The sequence below is a fragment of the Salvelinus fontinalis genome, chromosome 1 (genome assembly GCF_029448725.1).
Source record: "Salvelinus fontinalis isolate EN_2023a chromosome 1, ASM2944872v1, whole genome shotgun sequence".
Classification (NCBI taxonomy): Eukaryota; Metazoa; Chordata; class Actinopteri; order Salmoniformes; family Salmonidae; genus Salvelinus; species Salvelinus fontinalis.
In genome coordinates this window covers 53,169,858-53,192,540 of record NC_074665.1, presented here as the reverse complement: position 1 = coordinate 53,192,540, position 22,683 = coordinate 53,169,858, and the positions used below count along the sequence as shown (strand labels likewise).

The following is a 22,683-nucleotide window of genomic DNA, read 5'->3' as shown; positions in this document are numbered from 1 at the left end:
CGTTCCAAACCCAGTCTCGTTACGACTGTTAGATTAATACGTTTTGGAAACAGGATAAGTGCTGTTTAGAGTGAGGGTATCCTGTTCCTTTACTATGATTTCCACAATCCTGACTTTTAAAGAACAGAGGTTCTGTAGGAATGGAGAACCCGATGAGAGAGGATATAAAAAGATGTGGAATATGTCCTTTCTTACTCAGAGAAAATTGCAATTACATTGTTTTGAAAGGAAACTTACGTTTTATTTGTTTCTATTTTGAGAAAGATGTTCTCCGTGAGTGTTATTTCGAAGGAAGCCAATCAACTTTAAAGCTTGATTAAACAAATAACGCATTTGTTCAGGTTAATTGAACTATCAGGGGTGTTGCTCAAATGAGGTAAACAACTCAAAATGAGTCTAAAATAATTTCTGAGTCAAAGGATTAAGACAACCTCCATTTGTCACATACATCACAGGCAATATCTAGTAGGCCACAAGAACATTTGAAAAGGCTAAATAAAGCTTTGTTCCTCTGCCCAGTTGTCACTGAAACATACCTGTGGAATTTTAAGTTTCAGCTAACCACATCATATTTTATAGCAATCTGTCAGTCGATGACACAGTCAATGGCGTGTCACGCAACCATTGGTTGATGCATGCAATGTCTGAGCAGGGGAACGCGACTGCCTACATCTGAGTTTGTGGGACACTTTGATCTGACTGTTTGAGACACTTCAAACGATGGTGGATAAATGAAGACAGTTCACCCCATGCCTTTATCATTGAAAAAACAATGGTCAGTTCCAGTCTACTTAACTGGGTGTGTCTCCCATAGACACCCATGCAATAGCATCAGAATAGGGAGCAGAGTTGTGTTGCATTCATAATCTGTCAAATTGAATAGGTTTAACAGTCTTGGGTAATGGGATTAAATTGTTGTGAGGCAGCGGTTTACTTAGGAGGGAGAGAGGTTCGAGGGAAGTAGAAATGTGGAAGTCTTCAGGGGTGCTCCATAAAATGAACACACGGAAATGGCCAGAAGCCATTGGCTGAAATAAGAAAAGAAGAGCAGAGGGAACAGGTATATATCTGTACAACGCTGTCAGGTCAATATGTGGAGAGACCATTGGCTTTGTTTTACAGTGTGTGGGGGGATAGTTTGTCTTGTCAAGAATTGTTTTGGAAATGTGTTTTTTTTTATACATTTTTATATATATTTTTAAATGGGATTTAAAAAAAATGTTATTTCAATATTTAGAAATGTATAATATGCAGGAGTGGCAACTAATGCATAGTTAATACTAATGTAATTACATGCAATGTAATTTATACATTCTCTATAACAAAGCCTCACACTCTTTGTCTAGCTGGACTGAGAAAGGTATGAGAATTAGAGAGATTTCCCCGATGTTATGTATAAAATCTCCATATTAGTGCATTTGAATATCTTAATTATCGTGGCAAGGAGAAAAGATTACAGGCTGATTAAAGGCATATGCCGAGCACTCAACATGATGTACACACTGAAATAAACCATCTCCATTCACCTGAATAAAAGGGATCCTGTTACCTGATCACAGCGAATTGCATTCTCCGTTAACTAACAGGCTGCACACCCGTTGACGTGTTTTTCCATATGCTGTGTGTTTGTGATGGATTAATCCATCCTTGAAATAGGTAGGTCATGTTTTTCTTTCTATTTTCCCCCTCAGGTTGAATAATCCATAGTATATGTATCTAGCTTTTACAGTAAACATAAGGCCATATTAGCCTACACACCCCCCACAAGTGATTTTGCATGCACAGCTGCTTCTTACTTACCTTAGTAAGAAGGAGATGGTGAGGAGTTATGAAAAACAAGTGGGTGTGTGATGTGCAGTAGGAGCCCGTGTTTTATCTCGCCTGGAGCAAACACGCCAGACCAATAGGCCCTCCAACTGGGACAAGAGGCACCAGCTCGGACAAGACCACAGCTAACAAGCCACACACGTGCACACACGTATGGTTACATCCACTCACGTATGCATGCACGCACAAACTTGCACACACACACGCACGCACGGACACACACACACACACACACACACACACACACACACACACACACACACACACACACACACACACACACACACACACACACACACACACACACACACACACACACACACACCTTCCGTGGGAGGCTAGCAATGTTACTGCCAGATAGAGGCTAGCTAGGGAGTTCTTAACTCGACTGGGCAAACTTCCTCCATGATGGGAACAGTTGCATGATTTATCTTGTCCTCTGGTCGTCTGTAGGAATGAGATAGCTGGTACTTTTATCCCCACAGCCTCTGGTGAGCTTAGGCACATGGTAACAAGGACTTTTGGGTTGGCAGGGGACGCAGACTGACTGCCATGTCCAACAGAGAGCATAGGGATGGACAGAGTAGTGGGAGCACATAGCACTGCTGTTAAATTACAGCTCTCTGAGTGGAGTGGGCTCTTTCTCATTTCAGCCTAAAATGAGCACTGTTTTTGTCTGGAGGATGAGACTGTAATGAACCAGTCTGAGCAGAAATAAACACGTCCTAATGTGAGCTCATTGCATCAGTTCAAATTTGTTTCATGAGAGAGAGGGGGGGGGGGGGGGGGGTTATAAGAATGGTAGGGAAGGACACAAAAAGAGGGTGAGGGTGCGGAAGAGCTGAGCGGGAGAGGGGAGGAGGGTGTAGTCTTGGCACCAGAGTAAACAGAAAACATTGATATAGGATGTTATGTGAATTTGCCTGGCCATCTCCATGGCAACTCTATTTTCTGGTCGCAGCTTTAATGAATAGGTAATGAAAGAAATGCAAAGCGCAAAACTTCAGGGAATTACAGAGGCTGTCGTTTGCCGAAACTGGCTTTCTGTTTTTGTCCGGCACAACATCAGGGTAAACTTGTGTCTAGCGGGGCTGGGAGAGGGGCAGTATTGGAGCTCTTTGATAGTAATGTTAGAGGGTACGTACCTTCAAGGTAGCAGGTCAAGATGGTGGTGGAGATAGCAGTATGAGGAAACAATATAGCTTTTTTTCCAGACAATAGCTATTCACTAAGACTACGCCAATTGAATCCTCGACGAAACAGACTCCAGATAATAACAGCTGTTATTGAAATGTTTGACCAAGAATACCTATTTGATGCAACATGTCTCTCTTTTCTCTATCCATATACAGTAGACCTATTTGTTTTTAAAGGAAAGACTTGACAATGTCATGCTTTGTGTTCCAAGGACATTATCACATCAACTTACACTAAAATGACCTATGGGTCTACAGGTCAGCATCACCTGCCACCTTGCACTTTGCCTACTCAAGGCTGACCTACATTATCATCCTGATGTAGTTTAGAGATGATCACAAAAATGCCTTTCTCAAAGTCTGAGGAAGATAAAGGATGAGAGAATGTGCCTTGCAGTAACACGAAGGCCACCTTCCTTTACTTTAGCTCCAGGCCTTCATGCATGCTGGGATACAGGGGTCATTCCATGTCATTTCAGAAAGCCATGACAACCACTATCTCAGATTGTTCTGAAATTGTTTCTGTAGTTAGAAACAGCTAAGATTAGCATTCCTGAAACCATATTTGGTTGAAATATAATTTGATCTCTGAAAAATCAAGCTAATTGATTGCACCCAAATTGTCCATTTTTTAAATGATCAAAAGCCATCCTGTCACGCCCTGACCTTAGAGATCCTTTTATGTCTCTATTTTGTTTTGGTCAGGGTGTGATTTGGGTGGGCATTCTATGTTCTGTAATTCTGTTTTGTATTTCTTTGTTTCTGGCCGAGTGTGGTTCCCAATCAGAGGCAGCTGTCTATCGTTGTCTCTGATTGGGGATCATACTTAGGCTGCCCTTTTCCCTCTTTCTGTGTGGGATCTTGTTCTTTGTTTGTGTGCAGGGAGTTTGCACATCGAAGCTGTTTGGTCGTTTTATTCTTTATTGTTTTGTCCTGTTTTAGTTTCACTTTGTGATTAAATTATGTGGAACTCTAAGAACGCTGCGCCTTGGTCTCTTCCTTCCGACGACACCCGTTACACATCCACAGACTCCCCACACTACTTGCCAATCCCACCCAAACAACCAGTAAACAATATCAGTTCTCTACGTCTAATGGGATCTTGAGTGGCACAGCGGTCTAAGGCACTGCATCGCAGTGCTAGATGCGTCACTACAGACCGGGGTTTGATCACAGGCTGTATCACAACCGGCCGTGATCGGGAGTCCCATAGGGCGGCGCAAATTGGCCCAGCTTCGTCCGGGTTTGGGGAGGGTTTGGCCGGGGTAGGATGTCATTGTAAATAAGAATTTGTTCTTTAACTGACTTGCCTAGTTAAATAAAATAAAAATATGACAAGTAGTATGGAGCTGCTGCTTGGAGTATTGCTTCTTCAACCTTTGTAATGTACTCCCTGTGTAATGTACTCCCATGTACCCCCCCCCCCCCCCCCCCCCCCCCGTGTTCAGAGAATTTTTCGATTGAAGTCACTTGCGTTCTATTCCATACCTTAGTGTGAAAGTACCTGTTCCTGCTACTGCCACCGCACCCTTTAATTCATTTTGCTGGTCTCTTTTGTATTTTAAATGGATCACAGCATGTTCTTTGCAACTTTGGGTTGAAAAACAATAGCTTTTGCTCATGATGAACATAAATTGTGTGGTCATCCTCACAATTCAAGCCAGTCCTCCATGGAAGCAGGAAACGGCCCCTCTGTGTGTGGTTTAGTCCCACACACAGAGGGTCTGGATTAGTTAGACCATTCCTGGCAACTGGCGAACAAGCAAACCATTAGGCTACAGCAGTCTAATGGTTTCAATGGTAAAATGCCCAAACACACACTGTATAGTGTATTGCAATGGTAATGTTATTGGGTTGGGTTTAATGGTAAATGTCACTAGTCACACTACATATTGAGGTGTTTTTTAAGAACTTTATTGAAAAACATACGAATGCCAAGTCACTAGCCCATTTCTCCATCAAAGTTTTTGGGCTTGTAGGAAAAGTCTTCATATGAGAATTGCACCATACAGATAGCCCTTTCAGAGAGCTGCCATTTTTTGGGGACTAGTCAAGGAGAGTTGGTTTGAATCATTAGGTTGCTAAGTGGAGGACAAACTGAAATGCTTTCATTGAGGACTGTCTTGACCACACAATTGACCACACAATTTATTTTCTTCATGAGCAAAAGCTATTGGCTTTAACTAACACAAGAGACGAGCAAAATTAAATAAAGGTTGTGGTTGCAGTAGCAAGAATAGTGGCATCTAGTGGGCAAGACTTGGTACTTTCACACACATTTTTGGTAAAGAATGCAAGCAACTTCAACGGCTAATTTCTCTGAACAGGGGGAAAAACTATCACCAGATTCACAGGGAATACATTACAAAGGTTGAAGCAGCAATACTCCAAGCCGCAGCTCTATACTACTTGTTAGACGTAGAGAACTGGTACTGTATACTGGCTGTTGGGGTGTGATTAGCGTGGGGGGTCCGTGGGTGGCTTTTGGCAATTGTATTGTATTCCTTTTCTTACTCATTGTTAGGAAGAATTATGGTCCAAGTCGGTTTGTAGGTACTATATTTATTGAAGATTATATGAATCCTATAAATTAAAATGTCCAATTTGGGTGCAATCAATAAATGTAATATCTCAGAGATCAAAATATATTTCAACAAAATAATGTTTCCGGAATGCTAATCTTACCTGTTTCTAACTACAAAAACAATTTCAGGACAATCTGAGATGGTGGGTGTTGAAATCCTCTTTCTTGTGCTTTTTGAGGTGGAATGACTCACAAATGACTTTGGTTGTCTGGCAATCTTCATCACCTTATCAAAGCCTTTTCTCTCTAGCAGGTGGAGAACCTCTCAACTCGTCACATCAAAGAGACACACCTGCAAAATAAATCACAGCAAACAGACACAGTGGATCCAGACTAGGGCCTCCACTACCAAAGAGGTACGATTCATTTCAGAGTCTAATTTAATATTCATGAAGGTACGCTTGGTTGAAAGGTTGTTTACTGAAATCTGTCTTGTGTCTATAAGAGACAAGAAGTGTGATGCGCCAGCTGGCATCTATGTTTGCACTTGTTGGTCCATATTTACACATCACAGTGTGCACACAAACATGCGCAAACATGCAGAAACACACACACACAAACATTCATACTTGCACAAATACACACACGCATACAAACATAGTATGGGTTCTTCCACTTATCATCGTTCTGACGGTGGGAATGGATTTTGCTGAGTGTTTGTAGAGTTAGGGTGGGGTGGGGGGTAGTTCTGCCCTCTCAGTGAACTGAATAAATTAGGATGCTGTGCCACAGAGATTTAAAATATGTCACTACGTCAGAACAGAGGGTGTGTGGTGTGGGCTGAGCAAACAACAACAAAGCTACCTACAAAAATATAGGAAGAGGGAAGGAAGGAGAGAGGGGTCAAGTCATCTGTAATTAAGTTCATACAGAAGTCCCCCTGTGAGTTCTTCCTCCTCTATGAAGAAGGTGTGTGTATGTATGTGTGTGTGTGTGCATGCTTGTGTGTATGAGTGTGTGTTCATGCTGAGCTCCTTGAGGCTGGGGTGTGGTGTATAGTCAATGCATCGAACAGGCATGTCGTGGCAAGTCCAAGACGAGCACTACAGTCTTACTATCCAGCAGGTGCAGACATAAAATACATTCTAAACAGTAACACACAGACAGATGGACAGACGGACTGCTAGACAGCAAGGCGCAGGTGCTACTTTGTAAGCAGCACCTGCTTCTAAATACGCTGGAGGCTCCTCTTCATGGCTACTGTATCGACAATTCTCTCCCCAAGCATTAATACAGTCCAAAGGAGGTTGGTGGCACCTTAATTGGAGAGGACGGGTTTGTGGAATATTATCAAGTGGAATGGTATCAAATACGTGAAACACAAGGTTTCCATGTGTTTGATGCCATTCCATTTACTCCGTTCCAGCCATTACTATGAGCCGTCCTCCCCTCAGCAGCCTCCACTGATATAGTCTCACAATCTACCTGTTTATAACTTTCATCAATCCAAAGGCCACAGAAACACTTATACCGCCTCCATTCCTCTTACCTTATCCTTTCGGTTCAAGGCAAAGAAGAGAAAGACCCCCCCAAAAATGCAAAAGACTCCAGTCAGCCTATCCATAGACTGTTCACTCTGCTACTGTCCAGCAAACGATACCGAATAATCATCTCTCGGACCAACAGGCTCAGAGACAGCTTCTACCCCCAAGCCATTAGACTGCTAAATAGTTAATTAAATGGTTACCCGGACTATCTGCACTGACCCTAACTTGCACTGACTCTATGCACACTCACAAGACTACATATACACACGATATACGCACACTCACACACACTACACTGCACTGACATTCTCACACAAAACCCACACACATAACACACACACGCATACCGACACAACACAAATACACATACACACACACATATGCTGCTGCTACTCTGTTCTTTATTTTACTGTTATTATTATCTATCCTGATGCCTAGTCACTTTAGCCTGCATTCATGTACATATCTACCTCAAATACCTGGTACCCCTGCACATTGACCTGGTATTGGTACTCCCTGTATATAGCTCCATCCTTGTGTATTGTATTCCTCTTGTGCTACTAATTTTTCATTTTATTATTATTATTTAGCTCTTTATCGTTGAAAGGGGCTCATAAGCAAGAATTTCACGGTAAAGTCTACACCCGTTTTATTCGGAGCATGTGACATCTGCCTCTGTAGATAATATATTTGATGGTGATTTGACGGTGCCATATGAATCGCGGATCCAGGTGGATCCATCTTTTAAAAAAAGAGGACGATCTTGGAAGATAAAGTACTATCTTCCTCTTTCTCTGTTCCTGTGGTTACTGAACACATGTTCTGTCAATCCCCTGTCTCCAGCAGCAAACCTATTAACTGTGAGAGAACGGATGGTTCAAAAGGTCAGTTCATTGTCTAATTCATCTCTTCTTAATACTGTATGATCTAACGGTGAAGTAAAGGTCAGGCAAGATAGAAAGACCCTGGAGAGAAAGAAATTGTGAAAAACAATCTCCCTGGAGAGTGCTCAATGAAAGAGAGCAGCTGCTCCACAGCCCGCTTCTTTCCCTCTCTCTTTCTCTCTCTCTCCTTCTATCTCTCTCTCTCTTTTGCCCGCATAGAGAATATACAGACATCCCAAGCAGGTGTTCTCATTGCCTTACACCCGATCCTCCCTCCCTCTTCTCAGTGCTCCAGTACAGTCGGCCATGTCCTCTTTAAGTGATTACAGTGAAACAGATTGTTTCCGAAGGTAATCTGCCAGATTTTGGAACATGTTGTAGCATGTTTAATAGGCATCATCAAGCTCCCTTCCATGCAGATGCTCTAATTTGCCTGTCTCTGACATAAAGTTCAAACCCGATTTCTTTCCCTTTTTTCTTTTCCAAACCTGTGCCCCGATAGGTGATGTCTTTCTTGATGAGGTCATGCACAACATAACAGATAAGTAAAAGAACCTTTACTCACATAGCTGCCATCTGCTGGAGCTATGTGCATTTAGCCTTAAAACATTCTGTAGGTGCACTGCAGTGCTGAAGACAGAGCAGACCACATGCAGGCAAGCACCCACACTTTCCATCTCAATCATGTTTGCCATTGAGCTGGTGTAAGTGCCTGAGATTGTCTGGATTGTAGCAGTATCAATTTGACCAAGTTCGAAATAACAAGCTTGCATTTTCATGGTGAATCTTAATCACGAAGGAGTATAATACCTTAATGTCCAACCTGGTCACAGAGCATTTCATATTATTTATTCAGTATGATACACTACATGACCAAAGTATGTGGACACCAGTTCATTGAACATCTCATTCCAAAATCATGGGCATTAATATGGAGTTGGTCCCCCCTTTGCTGTTATAACAGCAAAGGGGAACTACTACTCTTCTGGGAAGGCTTTCCACTAGATGTTGGAACATTGCTGCGGGGACTTGCTTCCATTCACCAACAAGGGCATTCGTGAGGTTGGTCACTGATGTTGGGCAATTAGGCCTGGCTTGCAATCCGCGTTCCAACTCATCTCAAAGGTCTTTGTTGGGGTTGAGGCCAGGGCTCTGCGCAGGCCAGTCAAGTTCTTCTACACTGATCTCGACAAACCATTTCTGTATAGACCTCGCTTTGTGCACGGGGGCATTGTCATGCTGAAAGAGAAAAGGGCCTTCCCCAAACTGTTACCACAAAGTTGGAAGCACACAATTGTGTAGAATGTAATTGTACAGTATGCTGTAGCGTGAAGATTTCCCTTCACTGGAACTAAGGGGCCTAGCCCGAACCATGAAAAACAGCCCCAGACCAATATTCCTCCTCCACCAAACTTTACAGTTGGCACGATGCATTCGGGCAGGTAGCGTTCTCCTGGCATCCGACAAATCCAGATTGGTACGTCGGACTGCCAGATGGTGAAGCGTGATTCATCACTCCAGAAAACGTGTTTCCACTCCTCCAGTGTCCAATGTCAGCGAGCTTTATACCACTCCAGCCGACACTTGGCATTGCACATTGGTGATCTTAGGCTGCTCGGCTATGAAAACCCATTTCATGAAGCTCCCGACGAACAGTTCTGACTTTGCTTCCAGAGGCAGTTTGGAATTCGGTAGAGAGTGTTGCAACCGAGGACAGACGGTGCCACGCTGAAAGTCACTGAGCTCTTCAGTAAGGCCATTCTACTACCAATGTTTGTCTAGGGAGATTGCATGGCTGTGTGCTCGATTTTATACACTTGTCAACGGGTGTGCCTGATGTAGCCAAATCCACTAATTTGAAGAGGTGTCCACATACTTTTCTATATATAGTGTATATTATGTTTCATATGCTATGCATTAATTTGTGAATGTCCATCACCCATTTCTTATGATATGTTACGAATTACGATTCCTCTTATGTGTTATGACTTTGCAAAATGTATAATATGTTACGACTTCTAGCTAGGTCCCTAGGTTGCTAAAGTTTGCTAGCTGGCTAACGTTAGCTAGGCTAGGGGTGAGTTAGGTTAAAAGGTTAAGGTTAGGGGAAGTCTTAGCTAAAAGGGTTGAGGTTAGGGTTAGTGGAAGGGTTATGTAGCATGCTAGGTAGTTGCAACGTTTCAAAAAAGTAGTAAGTAGTTGAAAAGTTGCTAATTAGTTAAAATGCTATAGTTGTCCATGATGAGATTCGAACTCTCAACCTTTCGGTTGAAATACCTTTGTGTTATACCCTGCTTTCGTTTTTGCCTTAAGTAACCATCTGTCTTATGTAACCAAACATAACATATCATACTAATTTGAGTGTCCCGGATTTACCTTTACTATGTTCCGTCTAGTCTATGAGAGTAGGCTGCAGCGTCTCCTCAGTTTATTCTTTTGTCTTTAGTACATCACATCTAATAATCTTTCTAATTTATGATGTAATTGATTTACACGTTTTTTCTATCTAAATCTTGTGACAAATGGTGTTCTTGAAAATAGATTGCCCTTCATTACGTAATTAATCTGAATGTGATTAATTAATGAGGAACAAAGGGGATGGTTGTCTGATCTGACTTTCCTTAAGAACCCAATTTTACTGTAAAAGGAGAAATGTATAAATAATACAATTTTACATCTCCGTATCTCAATGTTTCATATTTTTTAACTTGCACTTGGAAAACCATCAAGATGTGTTGCTTTGTGATTTCCTAAAGAAGAGTATTTGGATAATATGGTATATTCATCTAATACCTGATCTGGTAGGAGTGTCTGGACGGCTTGGATGAGGAGGAGCAGTTGGTAGCTGCCAGCACTTCAAGGGGCACAGGACGGTCCTCATCATGCCTCCCGAACCACATAAAGTGCTCTCCTGCCTGGGCAGCAGCTGCCACAGTGGACCTATCAAGATGGTTACTGGGAAAACGCCTGCTGGTGGAGGAGCCCTCTGTGTCCTGGCGGTCCTGGTAGTCTGTCTGATAGGCTGAGAAGTCTCCCCTCGTCTCCCCCACGCCACTCACACTTCCATGGTGGCACAGGCAGAAGTGGGAGTTATGTTGTCTACGCTCGTCCAGGCACTTCTTGCGGCCTAATCCCTATGAAAAACACCATAAGAAAAATGGTATTGTTTCCAATTTTATTTTGTTGTATTATCTTATTAAAAACCTTAGTGTTGATTTGATAACATCCTTGATGATGTCTTTGTTTTCCTTGCAGTGGGCATATTGCTTACATCATCAAATACATTGATGCTATCTTGCAGTGCAGCTTGGTTATCATGGGCTGAGAATGGATAAACTCTTCCCATGGTTTTCTGTAAAGAGAATAGTTAATAGATATATCACATTTTCTCCTAGGTTTTGGCATAGTTATGCCAAGGATTATTAGTAAATTGTATAAAGGATAAATGTAATCATCTTCATGGAAATTAAGGTGATTGCACACATAACAACAACCCAAGACCATGTAGACACTTTTGAGTAAGATGTTTCACTCTCTGCATGAATGTATTGCACTCTGCCAACCTGTTCTGTGTTGATGAAGATCTTGGGATACTTCTCTGTGCTAGATGCTGGAGGTAGTGGTTCACTCTGAGACATCATATACCCTGTGCTGGTGCACGTCTCCCGTTTACTGGTGTCATTTGCTGGTAAACCTGCATGAGCCAACTGCACATTTTGAAAGACATGAAGTTGTTAGGAAAGGTACAGGGGTGTCTTTATAATAACTTTATTTGTCAGTATCTGCAACGTTACGTGCAATTATAACGGGCTCATCATAAGCTAATAGTGAAAGATTTAAAGTAATTAGAATCGTACCCATTTGCCATCCTTTTCCATTGATGAGTATTTCTTACCACCTTTTGTCATTTTAACAAGGTTGAAACTGTAACGACAGCACAAAATATGACCAACTGGACAGGGTTTATAATACTTTTGCTTCTCACATTCTTCTCACAACGAAAGCAAACAACAGTAACTATAATAACATACTAATCACAAATAATTTGTATTCCATTTGAAAAAAAATAAGTGTCTTTATTTCTGTTTGTTACATCACAATTCAGCCCGCCTTATTCCCCGTTTTCTAGTTAATTTGAAGGCAGTTTTATTTAACCTTACAATTATAAAACAGAAGGAAACGTAACTGGGGGAAAAGGAACATGAAAATAAAGAAATAATACATTTAGTTAAAGACAAGGAATTAGGGTAAAGAATAGAAAAATAAAGAATCAGAACATAAGAGAATTAATAAAAATTATCCAGAAAATGTCATTTATTGTATCCTTTTCTGTAAACTCACTGGAAGTTAACTTCCAGAAGGAATTGTCATATCCAGAGCATAATTGAACATGTGAAGTTAGCAGCAACTAAAAAGCCTCACTGTACATCACAACCGACTGCTTATATCAAACTAAAAGTCCAAACCTAACCTCTCTTCTCTTAAATGTTTTTGTCGCCTTTGTCCAAATCCAATTATATCAGTTATGTAACAGCTAGCTACCACATCCTGTTGTATTATATTAAAAGCCACTTACCCTTCATAGTTTAATTTGGAGTTTGGCTCAATTCATAATCCTGAAAATGTGGTCTTTTATTTAGCTTTTTTTACCCGGAAGTTGTGAGCTCTCTCGCTTTACAATAACGCGTGGTCTGTCAACAGCAGCAGACAGAACGGCTAAAGCAAGTGGTGTTGTTGATACCGCCTGGAAGGTTCTGCAAAACAGGGATAGATTAAATGATAGATTAGATTAAAGTTTGCTATGAACGGGTACCCCTTGGACAGCATTCGTTTGTGTGGCCAGGAGCTAGCTTGTAGATAGAATATGAGTTCAGCAACAGCTAGGATTGGGAACCGAGATGATGGCGTCCCTCCAGACCGTGGAAGTGAAGAAGTGGATGACAGTGGGGGCGACAGTGGCAGGCAAGTAAGCAATAGCTAGTTAGCTTTGAACTGCAGTTAGCTATCTGTTTATGCATACATTGCAGGGTCACGTTATTTTATGGGGGGGGATGAATGAGCCAATTGTAAACTGGGGGTTATTAGGTGACCATGATGGTAAGAGGGCCAGATTGGGAATTTAGCCAGGACACCGGGGTTAACACCCCTACTCTTACGATAAGTGCCGTGGGATCTTTAATGACCTCAGAGAGTCAGGACACCCGTTTAACGTCCCATCCGAAAGACGGCACCCTACACAGGGCAGTGTCCCCAATCACTGCCCTGGGGCATTGGGATATTTTTTAGACCAGAGGAAAGAGTGCCTCCTACTGGCCCTCCAACACCACTTCCAGCAGCATCTGGTCTCCCATCCAGGGACTGACAAGGACCAACCCTGCTTAGCTTCAGAAGCAAGCCAGTAGTGGTATGCAGGGTGGTATGCTGCTGGCGATCATTCAACTATTTACTTGTTATATTGAATCAAGTTGTCAGGAGATGTGCCTAGGCAACAACGAAATAAAGAACCGTGCGGTGAAGTATTCTGCTGCCCCTCAACCCACCACCTATGCACTACTACAGGAGAAGACTGATCTGAAGCCGCCAACTGGCTACGGAGAGCCCCCAACGTGGGCCTGCAGGCACCTCTGTACTAGGGTCCAGCAGCAAGAGCAAGCCTTTCTCCAGGTGAAGTGCTGGTTATTCTGCCCTCAAAACGAGATGTGATATCTGGTGGTATGCATCATCACTGAATTGTTGCAAGGTGCTCATGTACATGTACTTTCTCCTTGCTCAAATTTGGGGATGGCTTATGACTTAATTGATTCCATTAGGGATAATGTTGATATGGGTGTAGGACTCTGAGGTAGGTCTATCCACTGAACAGCTTAGAATGTTGCATTGTTATTGCTACTGCTTATATGTATTTGGCTTGTTTGGTAATCAAAACTGTTTGGTGAACCTAAGGGTCTCATTCTCTTTTCTATTCAGAACATCAAGAAGCTGTTGAAGATCCCCTACAGTAAGTCCCATGTCAGTATGGCAGTCCACCGTGTGGGAAGGACTCTCCTCCTAGATGAACTGGCTCTTCATGAGTTCTTCTCAGGTACAGTTAGCCAGCCAGTGGAGAGGAAGCCTGTTTAAATGTCAATGAAGGATGTGAGAAAGCTCATATCTGGATGATTGACAATGCTTGTAAAAAATACATTTGATTGTATGTTCTGTTTTTGCACTATGTAACAGAGAGGAGATTGGACATGTCTAATGGAGTTTTACCAGAGGGTAATAGATCAGAAGTGGCAGAGGAAAAAGAAGAGTAAAGAACACTGGTACCAAAAAGCAATCCTGTCCAAGTTACTCTACTACAAGTGAGATACTTGAGGTTGGACTTCTAACCTACTTGTTAATGTGAACGACTTGCAATATAAACAAGAAAACCTTATTTGAGCCAGAGTAAATCCTAATTGTTGTACTCCTCAATGTCTTCGCCAGTATAAATGGTGATGGAGCCACAGAGCCTGTCCCTGAATCAGACAACCCTGATGAGGCGTGTGGCGCGGAGGAGTTTGGTCCCTCCTGGCCCGTTACCTTCATCAGCACTGCTTCATACTCAGAGGAGGCCGCAGCACACAGAGGTAGGCCACACTTTATGGAATGTGCAGTACCTGGTGCAGTACCTGGTGCAGTACCTGGTGCAGTACCTGGTGCAGTACCTGGTGCAGTACCTGGTGCAGTACCTGGTGCAGTACCTGGTGCAGTACCTGGTGCAGTACCTGGTGCAGTACCTGGTGCAGTACCTGGTGCAGTACCTGGTGCAGTACCTGGTGCAGTACCTGGTGCAGTACCTGGTGCAGTACCTGGTGCAGTACCTGGTGCAGTACCTGGTGCAGTACCTGGTGTGTTGCTTTGCTCTTGTTGAGTTTCACAGTTTCTTCCTTTGTGACTGTATGTCCATTCCTTACAGGAAAGTGTTCCCATGGACAGCAAGTATGCATTGGGACAAGTGGCTTCCAAAGAGCAGAACCTTACCACATTGTTCAACAAAGGGGAGAACAGTCAGGTAGGCTAGTGGTAAGAAACTTCATCAACAAACTCAGGAGACTCTGTATTTTGTTTTGTTGGCATTTGTTTCTTTGATTGTAAATGAGTTAAATATTCAATTCAAGTATCCATTCAACTTTTTTCCCTCAACTTTATTTGACAGGGTTCGAGGATTGACTTTGTGAGGAACATCTTGTGGATGTTTGAGGACATCCACACGCTGGTGGGGTTGAACATGCCTATCTTTGGAGAAGGATGCTACCCAGCCTGCGGCTCAGGTCAGAATCACGAAAAACGGGGAACAACGGCCATTATTCATGTCAGTCAATATAAAAATGTTCAGATGGTTTACTACTGTTCCACAGCAATGTTCCCCTGCAAAATACCTAGAAGGTTCTTTATTTTTTAGGAATAACCACAAGCCAATCAACATTCTCACAGGTATTGACTACTGGCTGGACAATCTGATGTGCAATGTTCCAGAGCTCGTCATGTGCTTTCACGTCAATGGCATCGTCCATGTAAATAAGCCTAGTTTTTACTGCCCAAATGAGTCATTTTTATTCACAATTTAATACTGTTTTAATGTTAGTGCTGATTGTTCTTTGGTCAGAAATATGAGATGATCTAAACAGAGGACATCCCTGATCTTGAGAACTCCACCTTCTCAACCATGCTCAGAACATTCAGTTCTTTCTCAAGTCTAACTGCACCAAAAAGGGCTATACCAACTGGCTCTTCAAAGGTGGGAGATAACACAACACACTAACTGTACCTCCTGTATGACTTACAAAATACACGTGAGAATAACCTGGTAAATATACACTACGATGTGGTAGTAGGCCTACTTCATCGAATAGTCCTGTTTCTGTGTTTCCTCAGCTAGTGGAAGTGACATCGTAAAGCTGTATGACCTCATCACTCTCTGTGAGGAAGCAGCAGAGGAGAAATGCCAGAACCCCTTCACGCTGCCTGTGGATGTGCTTCTTTACAAGTAGGTGCCTGCAACCTGGTACGGTATCAACACAGTATACCTGAAACTAGTGCACAACGCGCAGTGTTATCAGTCAATGCATTAATGGCAAATTAGTCCCAACAGATGGCACCAGACTATACATTCTGTTTTGTAGAATGTGCATTGTTGTTCTTGCAGAGTGGCTAGCAACATGATGCTGAAGAAGAGCCAGAACAGGAAGCAGTATGGGACAATCAGAACGTTGCTCCTGAACCAGGACAGGCACCCACAGGTAATGGCCTGGAGTCGCTGTGGGCGGGGGGCTCTGAGGACAGCTACAGAGGAGGCTCAAGAAGAGCTACCAGAGGACAGTCATGAGAATGGTTCCTGCAGTACCACCTCGGACCCACAGGATGATAGCAAAGCTGTAGCTATTATCAAATCAGTGGGGAGCTGTCTGTTCCAGAGAAGTACAAGTTCACTCATCAGATCAGGGTGAGTGTCTCACACATTTGTCTCTAGCTACTCTGTTTGTGTGACCTTGTTGATATGTAACCTTGACATAGCTACAGTAACCATAAACTAGCCACTACCTGGAGTGACTATTGGAGTCTTAGATGTTTTATCTTGACATTTAATTAATCCTGTTATTTTCCCATATTGCAGCCAATCTATGCATTTCCCGTCTCTCAAAACAAGGAGGAAAGATGTCGGCACGTCCTCAGCTATGTCTTAAAGGTGAGTCTCTACTGTAGTGTAGTGATAACTATGGGAATGGTTGTCACCAAATGCTATGTTCCGTGAGCTCTAACTGTTGGATGTGTTTGGCAGGGCCTGAAATCATTGGACAGCAGCATTAAGAAGGAGAGTGACCTCCCAGCTGCTGACCCCAACACCCCCATCACCCTGAAGTACTAGGATGGGAGTGATGCTGTAGAGAAAGGGATCACACTTCTCCTGGACAGAGGTTGGCCATCACGGACCTCATCAAGATTCTGAAGCATAGCTATATGACATTGTTGATAATGAATGTTGTTATACCATAATGAGCAGGTTCCTTGTTGTATGTGAATTTGCCCCTAGTAAATACCTACATTTCTCCTCCTTATACTCTTTTCCTTTATATCTATATTATCCTCTCCCGCCCTCCCCCGCCATCTCTCCGTTCCCCTCTCTTTCGCTTGGTTACGGCTGGTCCATTCCAGGAAGACCTGAAGCATCCGTCCCAGTCAGGGATGACCCTAGGGTCCTGGCAGCACCGTATGAAGCTGCAGCTCTCCTTCAAGGCGTCCAAGGCCTACTACATACTGTCAGATGCTGCCACTAACCTGCTGAAGAACAGCCGGGCCCTGCGCTACATCAAACTGGCCCTGCAGTGTCAGTGTCTCCTCTCCGGCTCACCTAAGCATGCTGTAGTCAACTGTGGACTGATGGATAATGTAGGCGACCTGTTGTAATAGGGTTCAACTTTTCTTGCGTTACCTCTAATTATCCCTGCGTTACTACGATCAGTGTGTCTGTCTACCACCCTTCCTTCATTCCATTTTCTCTCTCTCCCTCTGCAGATGCCTACTGTTCGGTGAGGAGTATCATGTACCTGCTGGTGCTACTGTTCCGCATCCAGTGTCTCTCTGTGTGGCGACATCCAGCTGTTGCTGGCCCAGAATGCAAGTAACTGTGCTGCCTACCTGGAGGAGTACAACTACCAGACCAACGAGGACCAGGAGTTGCTGCACAGAGAGAGCAGCTGCCAGGGTGAGGAGACACTCGCACACTTTTCAACGATAAACATATAATATTTCACAAACATGATATCGTTCTTCCAGTTAAAGGTTCAGGATACAGACCTCTCAGGATACAGACCTCTCCCTCACTCTAATCCCCCCTTCCTTTACAGTGAACAAGTCTGTATCTATAACTGAACAGGAGATGTGGAAGAAGAGTTTCTCGTGCTTTGAGAAGGGCATGAAGGACTTTGAGGCCATCGAGTACAGCACCAACACCTCTCATCAGTCTGCCTGTGTTGCACAGCAGCAGAGGATCTGTGCCCAGGCCCACTGTGCTGTCTCTGTAGACCTGAGCGGAGGAGAGTTCTCCCAAGAGGAAGCTCTCTATTACAATAAGGTACCACAACCATATCATATCATTATTTAGTAGACATATAATGATTTCCATTTCAATGACTACCAACCCATGTTGTTTTCCACAGTAAGTAGAAAGGCATGAAGGCAAGACGATCTGCTTATCTTTGTGCCAGTCACATTTGTGTCCTTTTGAAAATTGATGAATAAGATCTCTAAGGTTTCTTTTTTTAAGTAGGACAATTCAACTTAAAATCGCTACGCTTTCACTAAGATATGGTGCTCTAAAAAATAGACGGAGATCTTTAGAGCAGAGATCCTCTCCAGGCTATAGACTACCTACCTGAGGGCTATGCAGTCCTTGGCCACCAGAGGGAACCACCCTGCAGTGTGGGACTTGGTCAACTGGGAGCTGTCCACTACCTACTTCAGCCTGGCCACTCTGCTGCAAGAAGTTGCCCCTCTGTCCAGGGAGGCCCAGGAACAGGTAAGAGGCCATGGGCCACACTTGGAGAGATTTATAGTTGGTGAAAGGAAAATGTCTAAGTTAACTAACCTTACAAACTCTACATGCTGCCCTATGTGAAATGGTTAGTGTTTTTTCACAAGTCAAATTGTTATTTGAACATGTGTGTAGGAGCACAGTAGTCCATAATAAAGTTGTCATTCCTGTGTGTTGCCAGATTGAGCAGGAGGTGACGGAGGCCATGCTGAAGTCTCTGAAGTACTGTGACATGCAGACCGAGTCGGCCCGCCAGCCCCTCTACCAGTACAGAGCTGCCACCATCGTCTGGCCTCCATGTACCACAGCTGCTTCCGCAACCATGTAAGGACTAGACCTAGGACGTACACTGTAACCAGAGTAAAATGTCTATGTTTTAAAACATTTAAAGATTGTGTTGTCTGTAGAAGAGCATTAAGGTTTTCAGTATGTTACTGCTATGTTTCCTCCTCTGTGCCAGGTGGGAGACGAGCACCTGAGGAAACAGCACAGGAGCCTGGCAGAGCTGCACTGCAGCAAGGCTGTCCGCCTGTCCCTCAGCTGGAAGGACGCGAGCTGCTCCGCACCCTGCTGGCTGAGGGTGGCCTTCGCCGAGTTCACCATGGAGGTTAGTCAGTGAGGCTCACCCAGGCCAGGGCCAGGCTCACACCTGCCAGGTCAGAACCGTCTTAGTATTCTGATGGGTGGTGTCATTGAGTAACAATGTGTGTTCACAGGTGAGAGCGAGCAGTTGGGCCAAGCTGAAGACCCTGATAGGAGCTCACAGAGGTAGACACAAACATAGAACTGGAACTTGATAGCAGAAATTCCCTTCAGTTTGCACCTTCTCTTTGAGAATCTACAGTTACTTCTAACCAACAATTACTCACATGCCTCATCCCTCTGTTAAATTTCCATATTAATCTATTCCATATTAATGTATATAAAATAAAAAAAAAGTTATCTATTTTATTTTTTGGGTAGACGGATGGCCCAGAGTTGACAGGACCCCCTGACAGTAGTGCAGAGGGCCCCACCTCCTCAGGGCTGAACACAAAGGAAGTGATGAAGTTGATTGGTGTCTTTGAGCTCAGTTTCTCCTTCCTACTGCTGCAGCTGGTCAAGCTGATGACAACCATGAAGTGCAAACCAAGTTGAGGAAAGGACTGGTTCTACACAGCCTGATTAACCTTATCCAGCAGGGCTAAACCAGGACTAGACATATCATCCAGTAGAAGCATAATACTGAACATTCTGTAATCTTTTCAGCCTAAGACTGGGCATCATGTCGGCCTTCTAAAATTACTACTAGTTCACTGGTTGCCCTCAAGACCTCGAGTTACACTGTACTATGTTGATTATCTAAAGAACCCTAAGCATTTAATTCCAGTGTGTTGATCCTGCCACATCTCTCCCAGTGACAGATATCCCTCCACTCACAAAGCTGTGTCTGTTGCTTTCTCTTTAACAAGTGTCAGTCATTGTTATCCGTCTTTAGCAAAAGGCTTTGTCTCTGTAAGACACTGTGACAAGAGGGGTTAGAGCTGCGGTTCCCAAACTAGGGGTCGCGACTCACTGATATGAAAATGGGGTTGCGGGAGAATTTCCAAAATCCTGAAAATCTGTATATTATATTTTTGTATCTCAAAATCATTGTAATGTGGTTAACCTTAAAAATCTGAATGAAAATGATTCAAAGATAAAATTCAATCAGAGGCTGCACTTGAATAATTCCTGCGGTGAATGGCTAGGCCCGCTACGCTGTGAAACACCACACTATTGCAGAGACTTTGATATTAACGGCCGCAATTTATATGGTGAAAACAATCTGTGGGGAGGCAAAGGAGGAGAAACTCACACGAATAACACTGTTAGATAAATCATTTATGCTATTGCTAGCAATCAAGAGGCAACTCCCCAGCTTATGCTCTCTAAATGGATGTTAGCTGTGAGGGCCGAGATGCCCAAGAATTGACTTTTGTTCGCTATACATGTTGGGGAATGCTATTCACAAGGATATATTCTTCTGTCTCACGATTCCCGGGTTCCCCTGCACTCTAGTTATGGTGTCTCCCTCTGCCATTGGACGCATTGTATGATACACAGAGAGCAACTGGCAGAAAAAGAGCTGACCACAGAACTCTGAGATATACTGCAGCAGGTAACTTCGATTTGTAAACTACATCAAACCACATCCACTGTGCGGTCTAAGGCATTGCAGTGCTTGAGGCTTCACTAGAGCACTGTGATCGGAAGATCCATGATCCATGGCGGCACACAATTGGCCCAGCGTCGTCCGGGTTAGGGGAGGGTTTGGTGGGCTATGTTTTCTTTGTCCCATCGTGCTCTAGCGACTCCTTGTGGCGAGTCGGGTGCCTGCAAGCTGACGTTGGCAGCTGGACGGTGTTTCCTCCAACACAATGGTTCGGCTGGCTTCCAACCAGTGGCGTAAAGTACTTAAGTACAAATACTTTTAATTACTACTTAAGTAGTTTTTTTGTTTGTCTGTACTTTATTTTACTATTTATATTTTTGACAACTTTTACTCCACTACATTCCTAAAGAAAATAAATGTACTTTTTACTCATTACGTTTTCCCTGATACCCAAAAGTACTCGTTAAATTTTGAATGCTTAGCAGGACAGGAAAATTGTCTAATTCACACATTTATCAAGAGAACATCCCTGGTCATCCCTACTGCCTCTGATCTGGCAGACTCACTAAACACAAATGCTTTGTTTGTAAATTATGTCTGACTGTTGGAGTGTGCCCGTGGCAATCCGTAAATAAAATTTAAAAAAAGAAAATCGTGTCTGGTTTGCTTAATATAAGACATTTTAAATGATTTATACTTTTGATACTTAAGTACATTTTAAAACCAATTTTGGACTTTTACTCAAGTAGTACTTTACTAAGTTACTTTTACTTGAGTACTTTTTTTAAAGGTATCTTTACTTTTACTCAATTATGAAAATTGGGCACTTTTTCCACCACTGCTTCCAACGCTTGGAAGAGCACTCGGGAAACTCGGGAACTCGGACATCTTTCTAGAGCTCTGACATCTTTCTAGAGCTCTGACTTCATAATTTGACCTATTTTTTATTTTTTTTTGCGTTCCCATTTATCTTGAAAGCACCATGAAACTCATAGTAGTCTGCCCTTTGCCAGCTCATATCCACAATATATAACCAAAAGTATATGGACACCTGCTCGTCGAACATCTCATTCCAAAATCATGGGCATTAATATGGAGTTGGTTCCCCATTTTTTGCTATAACAGCTTCCACTCTTTTGGGAAGGCTTTCCACTAGATGTTGGAGCATTGCTGCGGGGACTTGCTTCCATTAAGCCACGAGCATTATTGAGGTTGGGCACCGATGAGGCTGTAACATCTTATGCTTCACAGAGTCGTGGCTGAATGACGACAATATCAACATACAGCTGGCTGGTTATACGATGTACCGGCAGGATAGAACAGCAGCGTCTGGTAAGACAAGAGACAGCGGTCTATGTATTTTTATAAACAAAAGCTGGTGCACGATATCTAAGGAAGTCTCGAGCTATTGCTCGCCTGAGGTAGAGTTTCTTATGATAAGTTGCAGACCGCATTACCTTCCTAAGACTGGAATATGTTCCGGGATTCCTCCAATGGCATTGAGGAGTACACCACATCTGTCATTGGCTTCATCAATAAGTGCACCGATGACATCGTACCCACAGTGACCATACGTACATACCCCAACTAGAATCCATGGATTACAGGCAGCATCCGCACTGAGCTAAAGGCTAGAGCTGCTGCTTTCAAGGAGCGGGACTCTAACCCGGAAGCTTATAAGAAATCTCACTATGTCCTCCGACAATCCATAAAACAGGCAAAGCATCAATACATAACTAAGATCGAGTCGTGCTACACCGGCTCTGACGCTCGTTGGATGTGGCAGGGCCTGCAAACCATTAGACTACAAAGGGAAGCACAGCCGAGAGCTGCCCAGTGACACAAGCCTAACGGACGAGTTAAACCACCTCTATGCTCGCTTCGAGGCAAATAATACTGAAACATGCATGAGAGCACCAGCTGAACCGGAAGACTGTGTGATCACTCTCCGCAGCCGATGTGAGTAAGACCTTTAGACAGGTCAACATACACAAGGCCGCAGGGCCAGACGGATTA

The 22,683-nt window shown here is 43.3% G+C and overlaps 1 protein-coding gene and 1 pseudogene across 1 annotated transcript; one reads left to right on the top strand and one right to left on the bottom strand.

Moving 5' to 3' along the window:
* Positions 1-10,149: 10,149 nt before the first annotated feature.
* tex36 (testis expressed 36) lies at positions 10,150-11,886 on the bottom strand. Its single transcript, XM_055928051.1, has 4 exons — positions 11,836-11,886; positions 11,542-11,685; positions 11,250-11,330; positions 10,150-11,112 (listed from the first exon to the last, which is right to left on the bottom strand). The coding sequence occupies exons 1-4, from the start codon at positions 11,884-11,886 to the stop codon at positions 10,765-10,767; spliced, it is 624 nt and encodes a 207-aa protein (XP_055784026.1). The 3' UTR covers positions 10,150-10,764.
* Positions 11,887-14,924: 3,038 nt separating this feature from the next.
* On the top strand, positions 14,925-21,319 carry LOC129857613 (erythroid differentiation-related factor 1-like; annotated as a pseudogene).
* The last annotated feature ends 1,364 nt before the right edge of the window (positions 21,320-22,683 follow it).